The sequence below is a fragment of the Neopsephotus bourkii genome, unplaced genomic scaffold (assembly GCF_033783945.1).
Source record: "Neopsephotus bourkii isolate Nb327-2 ecotype Australia unplaced genomic scaffold, CSIRO-AGI_Nbou_v1 NB_788, whole genome shotgun sequence".
Classification (NCBI taxonomy): Eukaryota; Metazoa; Chordata; class Aves; order Psittaciformes; family Psittacidae; genus Neopsephotus; species Neopsephotus bourkii.
The window spans coordinates 220416-240391 of record NW_026901284.1 but is presented as its reverse complement, the minus strand read 5'-3'; the positions used below and the strand labels follow the sequence as shown (position 1 = coordinate 240391).

At 42.8% G+C, this 19976-nt stretch overlaps 1 protein-coding gene across 1 annotated transcript in view; it reads right to left on the bottom strand.

The window, feature by feature from the left end:
- Positions 1-4592: 4592 nt before the first annotated feature.
- Positions 4593-19976, bottom strand: part of ACER2 (alkaline ceramidase 2) — a 58122-nt gene continuing 42738 nt past the window's right edge. Inside the window, exon 6 of the mRNA XM_061355285.1 lies at positions 4593-4721. Coding sequence (XP_061211269.1) covers positions 4610-4721 — 112 coding nt within the window. The 3' untranslated portion in view covers positions 4593-4609. The remainder of the gene's footprint in view (positions 4722-19976) is intronic.

Sequence of the window (19976 nt, the reverse complement as noted above, 5' to 3'; positions counted from 1 at the left end):
GATCCTTTCCCAAGTGGGCAGAACAAGACAAAGAAAACTAAAAGAGCATGTGCTGGACCGTGATAGTTCTGTGTATGTGGGTGCTTACGATAAACTAAGATGTCCAGATTCACTGGCCTGACATTTCAAATCAAGAAAACAGGGAAGGGCAAGAGTAGAGCTCTGTTCAGTGCATTACTCTTTTTTCTGTTGGGTTTTTGGTTTGTTGGTTGGTTTGATTTTTGGTTTTTTGGGTTTTTTTTTTTTTGTTTTGTTTTGTTTTGTTGAGGGTTTTTTTCTGGTTGGTTGGTTTTCTGTTTGTTTTTTGGTTTTGGGGTTTGGTTTTTTTCTTGGGGGGGGTGGGGTTTGGTTTGGTTTGGGGTTTTTTCATGACTTTACGGCCAGCAACACCAGACTGGCAACACAGCAAGTAAGATAAAATGCAAAATCAGGTTAAACAGCCAACTCTGTGACACCGTAACGCCTGCAGAGAACCAATTTCAGACATTGTTTTTGGAAGGGATTTCCTGTAGCATTTGGGTAGGATCGTGGGCCAGATTGCAATTAAAGATTTGCTGCACTAACTTCATTGGAATTAACGAAGAAAATAGCCCCAGCTGCACAAAATACCACTGGAGTTTGAAGAGTACTCACAGTTTTCCACTAAAAAAAAAAGTAAAAATAAGCCACCCTGCCACCCTGACTTCTCTCTCCAGAAGCCACCATGGTCAAATCTGTAGGGTAAATGCTATAAAAGTGTGATAAAGAGAGTGGTAAGAAGGTGATCTCCTCAAGAACAGGGTTCTTACATAGACATGGCAAAATCTTTCAGCAAGGCTCAGTATAGTTTAGATTAACTACTTTACTGAAAGCTAGTGCTTGTAGTGCAGACAGGCTCTCTGAGTCTGTATGCCTCTGCTTATTCATTCCATTGATGTGGCTTTCTGCATAACCATGAAGCATAAAGCACGGTGCGTGACAATGCAGCTTACTTAGATGTCCTTTGGTGTTCGTAATGGTGATGAATCTACCTTGAAATTTCCTAATATGCTACTCTGAAGTAGTTTATGGTCGTTGTCACTTATGGTATGGTTGTGTGCAGATATGAAGGTCCATACTGCAGTAGGTTAAATGTGATTAATCCAAGTACTGTATAAAATTAGTAGATGCTTAGAAATATTCTTAGTGTTCGGGTGTTTTTTAAGGGATTATTTCTCTGGTTGTCTTTCATTATGTGTTTTACGAAAACGGGGATATACAACATTTTTTTATTATTCTTCTTTCAGCAGTAATTCCTTAAGATAGCAATTTGTGGTCCATATAAATTATGTTTTGAATCAAACATGAATCTGTATCAGTACATTTATTTAATTTATAGCAAAGAAATAATCCCTTCTCCAACAACTGGCCCACTGAAATCCCAAAGATTTCAGCCATTGACTTGGGAAGATACAGATTTTTATTATAGGAGTCCATATTTCGTAAATGCATTTGCTTAACAAGCATAATTGTCCTGGGATCTATGAGCAAACAGAAAAATTCACTTGTATTCTTGGAAACCATTTTACCTCTTGTAAATAACAATCACACAACTAACTGAGAAAGAGGCATACTTAGTTCCTTTAAGTAGGTGATTCTTGTTTTCCTGCTGTTCCTGGGAAGTTTAGTGCAATAACTTGCAGCTAGAAAAAGTGATTTTGAGATTAGCAAATGGGATAGCCTGCACTCGGCAGTGTGGAGAAGAATCCTGCTCCAGCCCTACAACACTTCTGATTGATGTTAAAATGATCTTGGATCTGTTGCCATCGGTTACAAGAATATCAGTATTGAGATATCTGTCTGTCATTTACATCAGGACTGGGAGAGTAATTTTTCCAGGTTGAAGTTACCCAATTCAGTGCCCTCATCAGACACAGAGGTCATACATGGATCACAGTGCTGTAGTCCAGACAAGTCATCCTGTGGATCTGCTGTTGCTAGTTCAGTGTGTGGCATCTGGGGACTTATCTGCCTGGATGGGTGCAGATGATAGTTTGCATCTTCTCCTGCCCATGCTCTTGCCTGGCTGGATGTAAGCCATGTGTTCTCCAAAAGCCACATAACCACATTAGCATGGCCCTTGCTCCCAGCCAGCCAGGTAAGCCCCAGCCTAGAAGCCACTTCAAGCATGAGTAGCTGAGACACACAACTGGTCGCATCATTCCTACAGGAGCAATAAGTGGCCCAGGACCGGATTGAATAAGAAATAATATAATTTGAGATTGGTAAATGAACTCTCATGTGGATTTATTATGAATTCACTGCTCATGAAAAACACAAAGCTAATCCAAACAAATTTTTTGTTTTTAAAGATCTTGCACTTTACTGTGGGTTGTTTTTTTTTTTTATTTTTTTTTTTTTTTTTATATTTTATGTCACATAGTTGTCTTAAGGCAAAAAGAAGCCATAAAAAACCCAGAAGATTAGTATGGGGTTTCTAAATAAGGGGATCATTAATTTTAAAGTAAAAAATCAATTTCACATACATGTTAAGGTATAATGTAAAATAATGTCAAATAAGTGTTCAGTTAAGAAGGATCTGGTTTTGCCTTAGTGAAGCTGTGAGTAAGTTGGTGAATTTGCTCATACTCTTGAGCTTCCTTGTGGGACTGTACAAAATGCTGCACACTGCCTTTGCAGCTGGGGATCAATCCTTGTTCACCCTAGAAGAGGGAAAATAATGCTTGCAGAGTCAGGCCCAATGAAGCAATTAAATTATGCTGTTACTCTAATGTTTTCTCCGACTGAGATCACAGTAAAGGAAGATACTCATATTTTAGTATGTTTATAAGACATGAGTTACTTCTGTCATATCTGTTTTACGAAAGAGTTGAAGTTTTCAGGGTCAGGGTGTCCAACAGAAATTAGCCATTTCTTTCAATCCCTCATAAAAATTAAGTAATGCCAAAGGGGGTTTGCTTGCTTTTGTGTTCATTTGCATTATCAAGATTTCTTTTACACAGGTTTGATTTTTGAATCCTGACACTGAGGAGCTGACTCACATGAACAGAAATTATTTCTGTCTCTTAAGATGGCAAGATCAGGCCACTATATTGTAATGTGAAAATAATAGTAGTGTGTTGTAACTGACAATCAGAGGCTATTTTTATAAAAAGGCTTTTTTAGCTTGCTCCAATTAGTAATTTTCATACTCTTTTATCTCCCAAGTTACTGTAAGAAAACTCTGAGTAAGTCCACCATCCTACTCGTTTCAAACTCAAAAAAGAAACACTGCCATGGAAGCCAGTCCGGGCAATCCCCTGAAAATTACAGGTTTTCTTCTCATGTGTTTATGTGTATGGATCACCATTCACTAAATGAAACTCTTGTATCTCTGAATCAGTATATTCTCTGAATGTAAGTTTGTATATAGTATGAAAGTTACCTTTATTTGTACATAGGCTTTCAGAAATAATCCCTTCTGTCAAAGGTTTTACTTCACTGTATCTACAGAATATTTCTCTGTGGTGTGTATACTTTCTCACCTTATGATACTGATACAGAGCTCTCCATATAGAACACTATGTAACTGAGTTGTTTGAGTAATAGTGATAAGAATAAATACTAATAAAAAGACTTAACAGTGTGTAATTTTGCTTGGTACCTTCTCTCTTAATTTTCTTGGACTTGCTATGGCTGTGAAAATAGTATTTTAACTACCTGCTCTGGCTTGAATGAGGATGTGCAGTGCTACTTTTCAGTGTAAGTGTTCAAGCAGCACTAACTGCCTCTTGCCATGTCACTGTGCTATGTGCTGTGCATACACAGAGTAAGGAAAACGCCTGTGTTCCAGTAATCTTAAAATTTAAACAGGTTTTTTCATCTGTAGCCAAATGTGAATCCACAAGACAACTTCCTGGAGCTGTGTATGTGTGGAGGCCTGTGGTCCTGTTTGAGCCAATTTCCCCCAAATTTCTTTACTGATACATTTGCTCACAGGTTGTTTTGAATGCCATTCTTTAGTTTGGCACCTTCCCATTTAATCTTCAGGCTGCACAGTCTGTCATCCTTGCCAGCTCTAACATGTTTGGCTTTTTCTTAATCTGCCATTGGATGAATGATTATTTTAAACAAAATAATGATCTTCAATAAATAACAGCAAAATAAGATTAGTAATGTTAAAATTTTCCACTAATCACCTGAACTTTCCATCTTCACAAGTTATAAAAGGTTGCAATAGACATTACTGTTTCTTCCATACTAACCCCAGGAAGTCATCATCCATGGTGAATCATGACATTTTTTATGAGGCATTGTGCTGACCCTAAAGGTGTGACCTCAGGACAGAGTTTATTCATTCTTCTTTAAATATAATAGAGCTTTAAACCACAACCCACCAAAAAAAAAAAAAAAAACCAACCCACAAAAAACTCCAACCAAAACAAAAAAACTTTACAAATAGATGAAGAGTTGACAATGGTAATTGTCTTGAGACATTCATGTCTGCAAAATGGGACAAGCAACAAGGTCAGGCACATGCTACAAAAACCAAAGTTGGTGTATGCTACAAGTCACAGAGGCACATCTGGGATGCTTTAAAATTTAGATTGGAGGTGGAATGTTTGAAGTAAAGACTGTGTTAAGCTTTATATCAGAAGTGAATACGCACGCACAGACAGAGGTGTTGACAGCTGTGCTCTTTGGGTGTGTGTTGTCTTACCCTGCTGTTTGGCAACAGTTGATCCCTGCCTCTACTGCAGCCACTGTCAAATAGAGGGTTTAAAATCCTTCATTACCACAGCAGGCCTTGGTGGCACGTGACTGGTATGAGCAAGGGAAGGAGAAAATATATTAAATACCCTCTGCACTCCTGCCTGGGGCAGTGATGGCACATTTCCTTGCCACATATTTCCCCTTCCACAAGCAAGTACTTCACTGCCTTATCTGTAGGGCTTGAAAAAACAAATGAAAAAAAAACAAACTTACATTCATTTACTATTACTTTTTCTTTTACAAGTAGTTATAGCTGGGGTGTTTATCAACAATTAAAAAAGAGATGCTATGAGATACTGCTAGACAAAACTAGCTCCACAGAACTTGATTTAGTATCTTACAATATGCAAGAAAAACTTTTTTGGATATTTGAAACAGCTCCTTCCAGGCGAACATGCTATATTGTTCAGCGTTTGAACATCTGTCAAAAGTGTTAGTAAATCTATTTTATGATATATTTTATACCTTACATTTAAAAAAAAAAAATTCCTAAAATCTATTTTACTTCCCACTCAAAATAATGATTTTCAGGAAAGCCTATACTGGAAACTGACTGAAAAACAGAAATTCATAGAAACATAGAATGGTTAGGATTGGAAAAGACCTTAAGATCATCTAGTTCCAACCCCCCTGACACCTCATGCTAAACCATGTCACCCAAGACTCTGTCCAGCCTGGCCTTGAATTCTGCCAGGGATGGAGAATTCACAACTTTCCTTGAGCAACCCATTCCATTGCCTCACCACCCTCACAGTAAAGAGGTTGCTTCCTTATATCCAATCTAAACTTCCCCTGTTTAAGTTTTAACCCATTACCCCTTGTCCTATCACTACAGTCCCTAATGAAAAGTCCATCCCCAGCATCCCTATAGCCCCCCTTCAGATACTGGAAGGCTGCTATGGGGTCTCCACGCAGCCTACTCCAGGCTGAACAGCACCAACTTTCTCAGCCTATCTTCATACGGGAGGTGCTCCAGTCCCCTGATCATCCTCATGGCCTTCCTCTGGATTTGTTCCAACAGTTCCATGTCCTTTTTATGTTGAGGACACCAGAGCTGCACACAATACTCCAAGTGAGGTCTCATGAGAGCAGAATAAAGGGGCAGGATCAGCTCCTTTGACCTGCTGGTCACGCTCCTTTTGATGCAGCCCAGGATACGGTTGGCTTTCTGGGCTGCAAGCGCACACTGAAGCCGGCTCATGTTCATTTTCTCATCAACCAGCACCCCCAACTCCTTCTCTGAAGGGCTGCTCTGAATCTCTTCTCTGCCCAGCCTGTAGCTGTGCCTGGGATTGCTCCGACCCAGGTGTAGGACCTTGCACTTGGCATGGTTAAACTTCATAAGGTTGGCATCAGCCCACCTCACAAGTGTGTCAAGGTCCCTCTGGATGGCATTCCTTCCCTCCAGCGTATCAACCGAACCACACAGCTTGGTGTCATCGGCAAACTTGCTGAGGGCACACTCAATCCCACTGTCCATGTCAGCGACAAGGATATTGAATAGGATCAGTCCCAACACAGATCCCTGAGGGACACCACTCGTTACTGGTTTCCAGCTGAACATTAAGCCATTGACCACAACTCTTTGTGTGTGGCCATCCAGCCAGTTCTTTGTCCACTGAATGGTCCATCTATCAAATTGATGCCTCTCCAATTTAGAGACAAGGATGTCGTTGTGTGACAGTATCGAACACTTTACACAAGTCCAGGTAGATGACATCAACTGCTGTACCCCTGTTCATCAGTTCCATGGCCTCATCATAGAAGACCACCGAATTGGTCATGCAGGATTTCCCCTTAGTGAAGCCATGCTGGCTGTCACCAACCCCCTTGTTGTTTTTCATGTGCCTTAGCATGCTTTCAATGAGAATTCCTTAGGGTTCATTATTACTAATAAACAATTTTTCACAAAATCGTATTTCCTGGACAACCTCTCCCCACCAATAACACCTATTCTGCTATAAACCTTTTTAAAACCTGCCAAGGTGTTGTGTCCTCAGAAGGACAAGACCAAGCATGGTAGAGCTAAACCTGCCCTGTCCTCAGCCCCATTTATGCTGCTTTGGGGCCCTACACACTGCTGTCCTCTCTGCTCCCAACACTGCCCAGCATCCAAGATAAATGCAGTCACAAGGGGTACCCCATCAAGTGGAGACAGGCAATTGTCAGAGCATGAAGGGCTCAGGCCTTTTTTCACACCTCATAAGACTTGGGCAGTGGGAAGGAACCCTATCTAGAAGTAAATCCACAGCCCTGGCTAAACGGGAATGAATCTGTCTTGGCATAAGTCAGGTTCTCTCTCTGAAGTTTTATTTGTATGGAAAAGAGCTCCTTCAGCTCCTTCAGCATTCAGGTGAGGTCAGTTTTCCCCAGCCGGCAGCACAATGGGCACTGCTTTTAGCTGTTTCTGTTATCACTTGGCAGCCAAAAAGAACAGCAATGAGGGTCTGCTCTGTAGGCACCATCACGCATCATGAAGGAAGCAAAGAGCAGCTGGTACAATAGGGCATCCTCAGTCATCTCACAGTGGGTTTGTGCCAAAGACTGGATGCCAAAGGAAAGGTAACACTACGTACGTGTACCCACTGCTGCACCTGCCCTGGTCAGCTCTACCACTCCGGGCTTACAGAAGGCAAATAGAAAGAATGCATTGGCATGCATACATTGGCATGTATGTATGCCAGTATATTGGCATACATGCTTTGGCACCTGCTCCAGCTTTTCTAGTACAGCTGAAGTCACAGGCCCCAGTGCAGAAGAACTTGTAAGCGGACACTTCCGGGAAGGAGCAAACCTGCCAGACACCGGCTCTGCCACAGACTGCATTAGGGAGAGGTGGGCACAGTGATTTATCTCCCAGAGAGGCACTAGTTGTGCAGAGGAGGTAAGTGGACTGCAACACAAACAGGTCGTGTCCTTGGTGCACAGTACACCAGTTATTATCTGGATTAATAGCCTATTATTTTTATTGAAGCTCTCATTTTTTTTGGAATTGCATCAATGCCAAAGTGCCCAGCAGCAGGAATGTTTGCAGGCAATTGTCCTTGCTGACAACAAAGAGATAATAATCAAACCCCTAATGCGAGGGAGAGCAATATGCAGCCAACGCAGGTACAGTAAGCAGGGTAGTACATTTCCTCCTGTCCTTGTTCCAAATACAGCTTTCTCTTAGCGTTCCTGCAGCTGTTCTCCTCCACAGTCAAAATCCGTAATGTCCTTCCTTGTGACATATAAAGAAAGAAAACATGATGTAGTTTCACACCAACTGACAGCTTGTTTCACACACACTGCAAGAATATCACTTATGCTGCAATTTTCAGGTGTTCAGTGTTTATGCATTGCTTCCATGTATTAACTTCATCAGACTGCTGTAGACCTAAGTGTTTTCCTGGTGTAATTGTCTTGTGCACCTATTTTTTTTCCAACCTGTGAGTAGTAGCACAGTTTACTCCTGATGTTACAGCTCCTCATCTGCTTCTGACCTCCAGCCTGTGAAATGGTTAATCAAATGTTTTGTTCTGCTGAACCTCATCCTACAGAGAGGCTCATTTTTACCAGTTCTGAGTATTTGCTTTAGGGCAAAACCCTCTTCTGGCATAAGGTGTTTGCTCTGTCTGAACAATGACAGGAAGACATACAGAAACCTATGGGAGAGAAAAACCTAGTTCCCTTGCATTAGCTGGTCCATTAACATCTTTCTGACCTTATACGCTACTAACCGGGACCTGGCCGCTAACACAGGATGAAAATCAGAAACAAAACACCTGTTTTCCATGTGCATTATTGGGCTGAGATAATTTTTACGTCTTAAAAATCAAATTATGCTGGAAACCATGATTTTCTTTTTTATGTGCAACATATGCTAAATTACAGAGCTCCCACTGCTAAAATTGATTTAAGTTAGGTGATATCTCTCAACCATAGCAGTCCTACAGATTTCTCGTTAATTTGATACCACATACACCGATGCATTTCAGTTTTCTATTCACAGCAGCATGGCTGAGAACCCATGGGGAAAGATGATCTCCCATTCCAGAGACACCTACACAAAGCAATACATTGTGCATATCCATAATCGCCAGTCTTTTTAGATGACTGTGTCTGAAGGAAGGCGTTCCTGTCATGAAAAAAAACTATGTTCAGACCTTGAGGCTGAAAAAGGACTGTGAGTTCCCCTAACTGTGGGACATTATCTGGGTGAAGGGCAATACTAAGAATCATAGGATTCACAGAAGGGGAAGGGGTGGGAAATGCCCTTTGAGTAGCTCTGAAGAACAATCTATTTATTTTACCTTCAGTGCCTTTGTCTGGAGAACAATGCAGAAAAGTTCAGGCAGGAAACCTCAATGATGGGGTTCTCTAAAGCCCTCAGATCAAAGCCACAGACAGCACAGCTCCGTCACTTGAGTGACTGGCTTGGTTTAACCTCAGCCAGCAACTAAACCCCACCTCCCCCCAATCACCTTCTCATTGCCCTCAGTAGGATGGGGATGAGAATTGAAAGAGTAAAAGTGAGAAAGCCTGTGGGTTGAAATGCAGGCAGTTTAATGGGACAGAAAATGAAGAAGATAGTAACAATGATAACAGAATTACAATATACACAGCAAGTGATGCACAATGCAATTGCTCACCACTTGCCCAACCGGTTCCTGACCAGTGGCCCCCAGCCATCCTTCCCCATAGTTTATATAAGTAGCATGGCATCATCCTTTGGCCAGTTTGTGTCAGCTGTCCTGACTGTGTCCCCTCCAAACACCTTGAGCTCTCAAGTCCACTTGCCGTCAGAGCATGAAAAGCTGAGAAGTCCTTGACTGAAGTTGAAAAACTACTTAGCAACAACTGAAGATGTCACTGTGTTATCAACATCATTCTCAGACTAAAACCAAAACACAGCACTGTACCAGGTACTAGGAAGAAAAATGACTGTCCCAGCTGAAACCACAACAGTGATGATTATCTTGTACATACAGGCAGAAAAGATCAGGGAGCAAATACAAAAGAGAGAGATGTATGATGGGATAGGAAAGTGAGAAGGGGACATTTCCATTTCTGCATGACACAGTCACTTGTCTTGTTTCCATGAGGTCTGTATTTCCCAATCCCCTTTAACTGATCTGCCTTATTCCTACTGGAGTCTATATTCTCTTCAATTTTGTAGAGCCTCTTGAGTTAATGGTCAGGCTAGTTTGTTTCACTGTCTAAACAGCCTCTACAGGCCTGGTCTTGCCTCCAGTGGTAGCAAAATCTCCATTGGTTTCATGATCGAACATTTAGTAGATGCACAAAGACTGAGTCTAAAGGCTGACTGTGTGTCTTAGTTGTTGGACTGCTGCTTTCAGAGGTTGTATCAAGAGACATGAAAGCAAGATAAATCCATTAATAAGGACAAAAGATTAAAAACACACACAGATGAGTTCAATTTGTGCAGTACTTCTTCATGAACCAAAGGGCTGTGGAGATAGTATATTGAGTTAGAATTCATTATAAAAAAAAGTAAAATGCATCCTGTGGAATGGTAATTGCTGATTACACCTTGCTCAGTCTTGCAAGGTGTAATGAAAAAACAACCTGCAAGTATGAAATCTACTAGAGTTGAAATAATAGGTATCAATAAAAAACACATTACCCAAATACCTCAGTTGTCACTGTTTCCTTTAAAAATCTGCCATTATTTCCTCAGGAAACACAGGAGGATGCCTGCCCCTGTCCCCTTTCTAACTGTGACTTCTTCATGTATTTCAGTCATTGGCTAGTTTCATTCAGATTTGTGAGAAAGGTGAAGATCTCAAAGGCAATTCAGTTCCCATGAGCTTCATGGAAGCAGACACTTTAGTGTGGAGGAAACAGTTGCTATGAAATGCTTCTGCTTAAAAAGAGGTGAACTACATTCTGCACTATTAGACATAGAGAAGTCATGGGAGGGAGAACCAAAGACTTTATAAATACCTTAACGACATGAAATCTCTCTATTTGTGTATAAGGCAGAGAAATATAGTAAGTCCAGTTCATCAGCTGGTGAAGGTCCATGAATCCTTTGCTTTCCCTGGCTGGCTGGCTGTTATAGTAACAGAAGTCTCTGCTGTACCAGCAGTCCTGCAAGTAGTGTGCAGGGTTAGGAACAGTGGGGAGCATTGGAGAGTATGAGTCTGAAGACACAGATTGCCTGCTCCGAACTCCTGCATGGAGTCCTGAGCAAGCCATGGACCCTCAGCATGGTGGGAAGGACTGCTAGTTATCACAGGTGATCTTTCCCCAGCAGGGCTAACAGTTTGGCAGTGCTGAATATAAAATCAGTTTCCTGAGAGAAAGAAGTGTAAGACCTTCTGAGCGACAGAAAAACTCAACCTGCGTATAATGCTTGTCATGGTATAAGCCCAGCCGGCAACCCAGAACCACGCAGCTGCTTGCTCACTCTGCACCTTTCCTCCCCCCAGCTCCCAGAGGGATGGGGAGGAGAATCAGAAGAATGTAGCTCCCATAGGTTGAGACAAGAACAGTCCAGTAACTAAGGTATAACACAAACCACTGCTGCTACCACCAATAATAATAATGATAAGGGAAATAACAAGGGAAGAGAATACAACCTCTCACCACCCACCTATCAATACTCAGTCTTACCTGAGCAGTGATCTCACCCTTCCAGGTAACTGCCCCCAGTTTATATACTGGGCATGACGTGCTGTGGTATGGAACACCTCTTTGGCTAGTTTGGGTCAGCTGTCCTGTCTTTGCTTCCTTCCAGGTTCCTGTCCTCCCTGGCAGAGCACAAGATTCACAAAGTCCTTGGTCAGAGTAAACATTACTGAGCAGCAACTAAAAACTTCAGTGTTATCAGCGTTGTTCTCAGGCTTAGGGCCTAAAACACAGCACTGCACCAGCTACTAAGAAGGAGAAAAATGACTGCTACTGCTGAAGCCAGGACAATGCTGCAATGCAATGGGGTAACTCTTGGGCCATTCCTCTATGTACACATATCTTTGAGATTTATCCTGGCTGAATATGTGTGTGGTTAGACACCATCAAAGTCTAACATTTATCAGAGAACTTTATTTGCTTAATATGACAAACTTCTTCATCTGAGTGGATAGATCAACTTCTTGTATTTTAGAAAGTATTTTCACACTGTTTATTAAAAAGGCAATAGCAGTTATGGTAATAAGAAATTTGACATATGAGTTTTCCTTTTGAGGGTGTCTGAAATGAAACATGCAGAGGGAAAGGTTACCTTTGAAGGGCTAATACTACTGGATGATGACATTTTTCTAAAGTCTTCTTATTCAAAAGTTGCCTATTGGATTAGCTCCTAACCTTCTCATTGAAGTACAGCAAAGCATGTTCTGAGGGAGAAAACTGATGAATTCTCTCTCCCTAGTAACTAACTTCAACAGAAATATGTGGTGATCTGCCAGTACCCTTGGTTTTCTTATGGACTGTCCTGGGCTCAGCAGCAGCCATTTTTCTCCTTCTTAGTAGCTGGTGCAGTGCTGTGGTTTTGACTCTCAGCCTGGGAACAACACTGATAACACCAGTGTTTTTAGTTGCTGCTCAGTAATGTTTACTCTGAGCAAGGACTTTGTGAGACTCACACTCTGCCAGGGAGGAGGGGAAGCTGGGAGGAAGCAGAGACAGGACACCTGACCCGAACTAGCCAAAGAGGTATTCCATACCACAGCACGTCATGCCCAGTATATAAACTGGGGGCAGTTACCCAGAAGTGCCAGACCACTGCTCGGGTCAGGCTGGGTAATGATCAGCGGGTGGTGAGTGGTTGTGTCCTCTTCCTTTGTTTTTTCCTTCATCATTATTATTATTGGTGGTAGCAGCAGTGGTTTGTGTTACACCTTAGTTACTGGGCTGCTCTTATCTCAGCCCGTGGGAGCTACATTTTTGCGATTCTCCTCCCCATCCCTCCGGGAGCAGGGGGAGGAAGAAGGAGGGGAGTGAGCAAGCAAGCAGCTGCATGGTTCTGAGTTACCGTCTGGGCTTAAACCACGACAGTTCTTTATGGCGGCCAACATGGGGCATAAAGGATTAAGCCAACGACAGATCTGACCAGAGTGTGTCTAATCTTATTTGTGATAGGCATTCATTGTTTTGGATTAATAGTCACTCATCACAATGCTGATTTATTGGCTTTCAAAGTTGTTGCTCTTCATCTCACAGTTTCAGCATGTTGTACCTTCCTTGCAGCCGGTATTTGCTGTGTTAGTGTTTGTCAGCTGGGGGCCTTGGGCTAAGATTCTTGTTTTGCTGTACTTTACAGTAATGATTTGTAATACAGTAGAATCATTAATTATGAAACTGATCTGGCTTGCGTTCCCAGGGTGGTCACCACCTCTATACTTTCGGAGGTATATAATGGAAGTGTTTAGCAATTACGTATCTTTTTCCCCTTCTCGGGTGGTTAACCTGTGAAGGAGATATTGCCTTACCTTCCCAGCCCCCCTGCCAGACTATTTACAGCATCATTTGAGAGTTCTGAGGGTTTTGAATGGCCTTTGGGTACCCTTGAGACCTGCCTGCTGTTTGTGATGGGGATCACCATGATGGCACACATACAGAGTGTGTTTTACCCACAACCATTTCGTCTGGTCTCAAAAGTTAAGCAGAGTCGAGTTTGGGTCTTGTCTAGGGTTAGATGACGACATAGGAGGACCAAGAGATTTTCCCCGAGGCTGGACACTCATGAGTGGTAAGGGGTGTGGAAGAGTATGGGCAAACATCTAGGCCAGTGGTCCCCTCCAGTGCTTTGGAACTTCACCCCTGAGCAAGTGCAATATCCAGAAAAACTAGTAAAACACTTACGTGAGGTCTGCTGTCATCCTGGTCATACCAGAGAGGCAGAAATAATGGCAACATGCTGGGGCTTGGCCTATGCTTACAGAGACCTGTTCAACACTATCCAGCACCTTCAAAGGGAGAAAAATGTGCTCTACACTGCAGCTGTAGAGAATGGTCCTACCTGGAGCCTCTGATAGAAAGCTCCAGGGGAAACTCGAGGTGAAACCCTCGGTTTTTGGAGTTGGGGATACAGAGGATCTGAGGCCAGCTATACCCCAGCTGAAAAAGAGATACTGGCAGCCTATGAAGGGGTTTGAGCTGCTCCACAAGTGGTTGGCATTGAAGCACCGCTCCTCCTGGCACCCTGGTTGCCCATGCTGAGCTGCATGTTCAAAGGCATCTCCGGTACACACCATGCAACTGATACTACATGGAGTAAGTGAGCTGCACCAATTACACAACAAGCTCAAATAGGAAACCCCAGTCATCCAGGCATTCTAGAAGTCACCGTGGACTGACCAGAGGGCAAAGATTTTGGAATGTCACCACAGGAGGAGGTGATGCGTGGTGAAGAGGCCCCACACCATATAATAAACTGTCAGAAAGTGAAAAGCAGTATGCCTTGTTTACTGATGGGTCCTGCTGTATTGTGGGAAAGCATCGGAGATGGAAGGCAGCTGTATGAAATCCTCGACGACAAGTTGCAGAAACTGCTGAAGGAGAGGGTGAATCAAGTCAGTTTGCAGAGGTGAAAGCCATCCAGCTGGCCTTCATCCATTTCACCCATTGCTGAACAGGAAAAGTGGCCAGTACGTTATCTCTATGCTGACTCATGGATGGTGGCAAATGCCCTGTGGGGGTGGTTGCAGCAACTGAAGTGGAGCAATTGGCAGTGCAGAAGTAAACCCATCTGGGCTGCTGCACTGTGGCAAGATATCACTGTCCAGGTGCAGAACCTGGTGGTGAAGGTACGCCATGTAGGTGCTCATGTACCCAAGAGTCAGGCCGCTGAGGAACACCGGAACAGCCAACAAGTGGATAAAGCTGCTAAGATTGAACTGGCTCAGATGGACTTAGATTGGCAACATAAGGGTGAATTATTTTTGGCCTGGTGGGCCCATGACACTTCAGGCCATCAGGGCAGCGATACAACATATAGATGGGCCCGTGATTGAGGGGTGGACCTAACAATGCCCAGGTTTTTCACAAATGTGAAACATGCTGCAATTAAGCAAGCTAAAAGGTTAAAGCCTCTTTGGTATGGAGGATGGTGGTTGAAGTACAAATATGGGGAGGCCTGGCAGATTGATTATATCACACTGCCACCAACCCGCCAAGGCAAGTGCCATGTGCTTACCATGGTGAAAGCAACACCAGATGGCTGGAAACATACGCTGTGCCCCACACCACTGCCTGGAACACTGTCCTGGGCCTTGAGAAACAAATCTTGTGTGACAGCTGAGGCACGGACTCCAGTTGTGATGCAACAAAATCATTTATTGAGCGAGGCTACGGGCTTTTTATAGACCCCTGGCTAGCAGTTAGAAATTGTTAGTATCTCTTATTTTCTTTTTAGTACCTTTTGCAACATCATATGCTTTTCTCAACCACTCACGTTATTGTTCAGGTGCCTTTGCTTAAACAATTTATTTGTTCTCAGATGTATAAGCGCATTTCTCTGTTACCACTTTCTGCTACATTATTACTTTCCATTTTCCTTGAACACACATTCTTTTTGTACCTTCAGTCCACATTGGAGACTGTCATTAGTTCCTGGGAAAGTCCCGTGTACAGCATTACATTTTTGTCTTCACTAACTTCTTTGTTTCAATGTCTACAGTTCTGGGAGATTATCTTGGTGTTCCAAGTTCGACTCCTCTTGACTCCCGTGATTTGCAGCTGATGAGGATCAGGATGTTCATGCTGTCGTTCAGGTCTGCTAGTGCAGCTTCTTCTGCAGCATTCCCCACAATCTTGGGGTGACGCAGCAGCCCAGAGAGAATGGAATCAGACAATGGGACTCATTTCTGGAACAGCCTTATAGATATTTGGGCCAAAGAGCATGGCATTGAGTGGGTATATCACATCCCCTACCATGCACCAGCCTCTGGGAAAATCAAACTGTACAATGGGCTGTTAAAAACTACACTGAGAGCAGTGGGTGTTTGGGACTTTCAAATATTGGGATACACATTTACCAAAAGGCGCCTGGTTGGTCAACACCAGAGGATCTGCCAACAGGGCTGGCCCAGCACACTCAGAACTTTCACATACTGTAGAAGGGGATAAAGTTCCTGTGGTGCACATACAGAGTTTTCTGGGGAAGACAGTCTGGGTTATTCCTGCTTCAGGTAAAGGCAAACCCACCCTTGGGATTGCTTTTACTCAGGGACCCGAATATACCTGGTGGGTAACGCAGGAAGATGGGGAAATCCGATGTGTACCTTGAGGGGATTTGATTTTAGGGGAAAACAGCCAATGAACTCAACTGTATGCTGTTGCCTGCTGTAGCACTGTTATAGCCCACCAATTAGATGTCTTCAGGTCGCCATCGACTAGCCCCGACTTCATTCCCACCATCATTCCAACAAAGAATTAAGTTTGGTGAAACCAGATGAGTTCTGTGGTATCATCAGCAGGCAACAGTCCGACACTGCACACAGCCTCTCCTGCTCTGAAAAACTGTTACAAGAGATGGAGATCAACATCATGGACCGGATGAACTCAGCAGCTTTATAGGGATTCATCCATGCACTAAAGAATAATATCTCTCTCTCCTTCTGCGTGTGTGGATGTATATACATATATGAGACAAGAGTGATGGTATATTGAAAAATGTGGGATCTGAGCATGACATGAATGGTATGAAATAAGGGGTGGATACTGTCCTGGGTTCAGCAGTATCAGTCATTTTTTCTCCTTCTTAGTAGCTGGTGCAGTGCTGTGGTTTTAACTTTCAGCCTGGGAACAGCGCTGATAACACCAATGTTTTTAGTTGCTGCTCAGTAATGTTTACTCTGACCAAGGACTTTGTGAGTCTCCTGCTCTGCCAGGGAGGAGGGAAGCCGGGAGGAAGCAGAGACAGGACACCTGACCCAAACTAGCCAAAGAGGTATTCCATACCACAGCACGTCATGTCCAGTATATAAACTGGGGCAGTTACCCCAGTTGGTAGGGTTGGAAGGGTTGGATCGCAGCTCATGTTGTGCTGGGTATCAGTCAGTGGGTGGTGAGCAGTTGTATTCTCTTCCCTTGTTATTTCCCTTATCATTATTATTACTGGTGGTGGCAGCAGTGGTTTTGTGTTATACCTTAGTTACTGGGCTGTTCTTATCTCAACCCATGGGAGTTACATTCTTTTGATTCTCCTCCATCCCTCCAGGAGCAGGGGAGGAAGGCAGGTGAGTGAGCGAGTGGCTGCATGGTTCTGGGTTGCTGGCTGCGCTTAAAGCATGACATGGACTTCTATCAGCAAAAGAATTAAACTCAAAAGATATTTATTAAAGCTATCAGTCCAATCCTTTCCCTCCCATACAGCTAATCTAAAACAAACAGCACCCTCCACATCCTGTGGTCTGCAAGATGTAGTGTTGAAAGGAACACTTTTGAACGTCTGCATTCTATATACCACAGCACAGTCCCTATCACATCAGTCCTAGCTGAGTCATAAAAGGCACCAAGAAGTACTACTGTATATAACAGAAGTGTAACATCCTCCAGTTCTACAAAAAAACCCAAACCTCCACTATGAGTATCTCTGTTACATGACACAATTACCAGTTTCATCTTCCCTAACAGCTAGCATGCTCAGATACTGTGGTGTGTACAGAAAGCAGTGTCTCATGCATTTTTCTGAATGCTTTGAACTTGCAAGACTTTCCTGCTTTTAAAGCAAGGTCCAGGACTGTACAACCTTTTAAGATGCATACTTATACACAACTAATGCCTTACATACCCACATTCACCTCAAACAGTTTTCTGGTTTTTGAGTTGGTCTTTTTCTAGAACTAATATTTGTGGTCAGAGAAAGGATGAACAATGGAAACAGAGCAAAACATGAGATCACTGCAAAATATTTTGACGGTTTTTCCCATTAGGATGTCCATTCTTTCCTGACACTGTGGTTATTGCTAGGTACAGTTTAAGGGCCAATCACATGTTCGATTATGCCATTCTACATAAAAAAAAAGAAACAAAAGGATGATTCCTCACAGAGAAAGCCCAATGTGAGCTCTCATGGAGTACCTAAACTGGCATTCAGCTGCAAACCTGTTTCGGTGTTTTCAAAGCTGTTTCCACAGTCTAAGGACTTTTTCAATGTATTTTTTTCACACTATCAAGATGTTATCATCCACCCATTCAAGATAAATGACAGCAAAAAAATGACAGTTCTTACTGCATTTCTGTCCCTTCCAGTTCTGAATCCATCCAAGGCACTAAATGGGATGAAATTCCCTAGGTTGCAAGTACTTCTTAAAGGCTGTTTAGGTCAAATAAATAACATCACTAATGCAGCATACAGGGCCTTTTCTATAATACTTTAATCTGCCACAAATGCCAGCCAGAGCAGGCAAGTACAAAGATTTCTGTGATTTTCCCCACTCTGTCTTCCACTCTATTCCATATTTTTCATTCTCCTGCATATGTTATAGCTTTGATTGTTGCAGTGACCAGCAAGATACATCAACAAAGAACTGTACCACAAATAGTGTATTTAAGCTTCCCAAAAAGAAGTAGTAGTATTAAGAGATAATACACTTCTCTAGTGGTAAATAAGCAAAAAATAAGCTGAGGTTAATTAAAACTTAAAAAATTATTTGCTTACCTAATGCTTTATTAAAAAGTAGTCATGAAGCCTTACAGCAAAAAGTAATCCTTGCGTCTAATCAACAGGATAAAGCATACATTTTTAAGCTATCTTAATTATTCTTCATTATTGTAGATAATTTTTACCCACAAAACAGGATGTTACAGTCTGAAGATAGACAGATTTTGACTTGTATTCCTCATTATTTCTCCAGTATAAAAATAATGAATTAAGAGAATATTGCCAAGTGCAAGGTCCTACACCTGGGTCGGAGCAATCCCAGGCACAGCTACAAGTTGGGCAGAGAAGAGATTCAGAGCAGCCCTGTGGAGAAGGACTTGGGGGTGCTGGGTTAATGAGAAAATGAACATGAGCCGGCAGTGTGCGCTTGCAGCCCAGAAAGCCAACCGTATCCTGGGCTGCATCAAAAGGAGCGTGACCAGTAGGTTGAAGGAGCTGATCCTGCCCCTCTGCTCTGATCTTGTGAGACCTCACTTGGAGTATTGTGTACAGTTCTGGTGTCCTCAACATAAAAAAAAAACATGGAACTGTTGGAACAAGCCCAGAGGAGGGCCACGAGGATGATCAGGGGACTGGAGCACCTCCCATATGAAGATCGGCTGAGAAAGTTGGGGCTGTTCAGCCTGGAGAAGAGAAGGCTGTGTGGAGACCTCATAGCAGCCTTCCAGTATCTGAAGGGAGGCTATAGGGATGCTGGGGAGGGACTCTTCATTAGGGACTGTAGTGACAGGACAAGGGGTAATGGGTTAAAACTTAAACAGGGGAAATTTAGATTGGATATAAGGAAGAAGTTATTTACTGTAAGGGTGGTGAGGTACTGGAATGGGTTGCTCAAGGAAATCAATGCTCCATCCCTCGTGGTGCTCAAGGCCAGATTGGACAGAACCTTGGGTGAGATGGTTTCGTGTGAGGTGTCCCGGCCCAGGGCAGGGGGGTTGGAACTAGATGATCTGAAAGGCCTTTCCAACCCTAACTATTCTATGATTCTATAATTTAGCACTTCTAAAAAGAAATAAACCCTCATATTTTACAATTAAATTCTGATGCTCATAACTACAATGTATATGTGAAGCCAGGCATTCATCACAGTTCAGTGGAAGACAGGCCCTTTTTACAGATGACAGCAATGTACAGCATTAAGGTAACACCGTCCTTAAGCAGAAGCTGATCCCTCTTGCAAGAAACATAACAGCTTTCACTTTAGGCAAAAGCAGAGCACTCCTCGTGGATAGATTATGTATATTATGGCTTGCAGTAAAATTTCTTTTCTTTGTATACTTAGGTCCAAGGTATGCTAGTGTATACAGGCATTTCTATTCTTGACACTGACTGCAAACTGTGACCACTATTAACAGGTTAGAAGATACTGTGTAGCTCTCCTGCCTATTAATTTTCAGCCCTGCATCCCTGACAGTCATTCTACATTCTATAGAGAATTAAAGATTGAATAACTGCTAGCACAGGTACTAGCTTGAAAGCAAGAATGCAGCAGTTTTACTTGCTGTGGAGAGCGAGAGAGAGAGGAGGAGAAATTCAAAGAAATGATGAATTGGACAACCACACATGAGGGTACCAGGCAGAACAGATGAAGATCTGAGAAAAAAAGCATCAAGCAGCAAGGCCAAAGGAAAAGGCT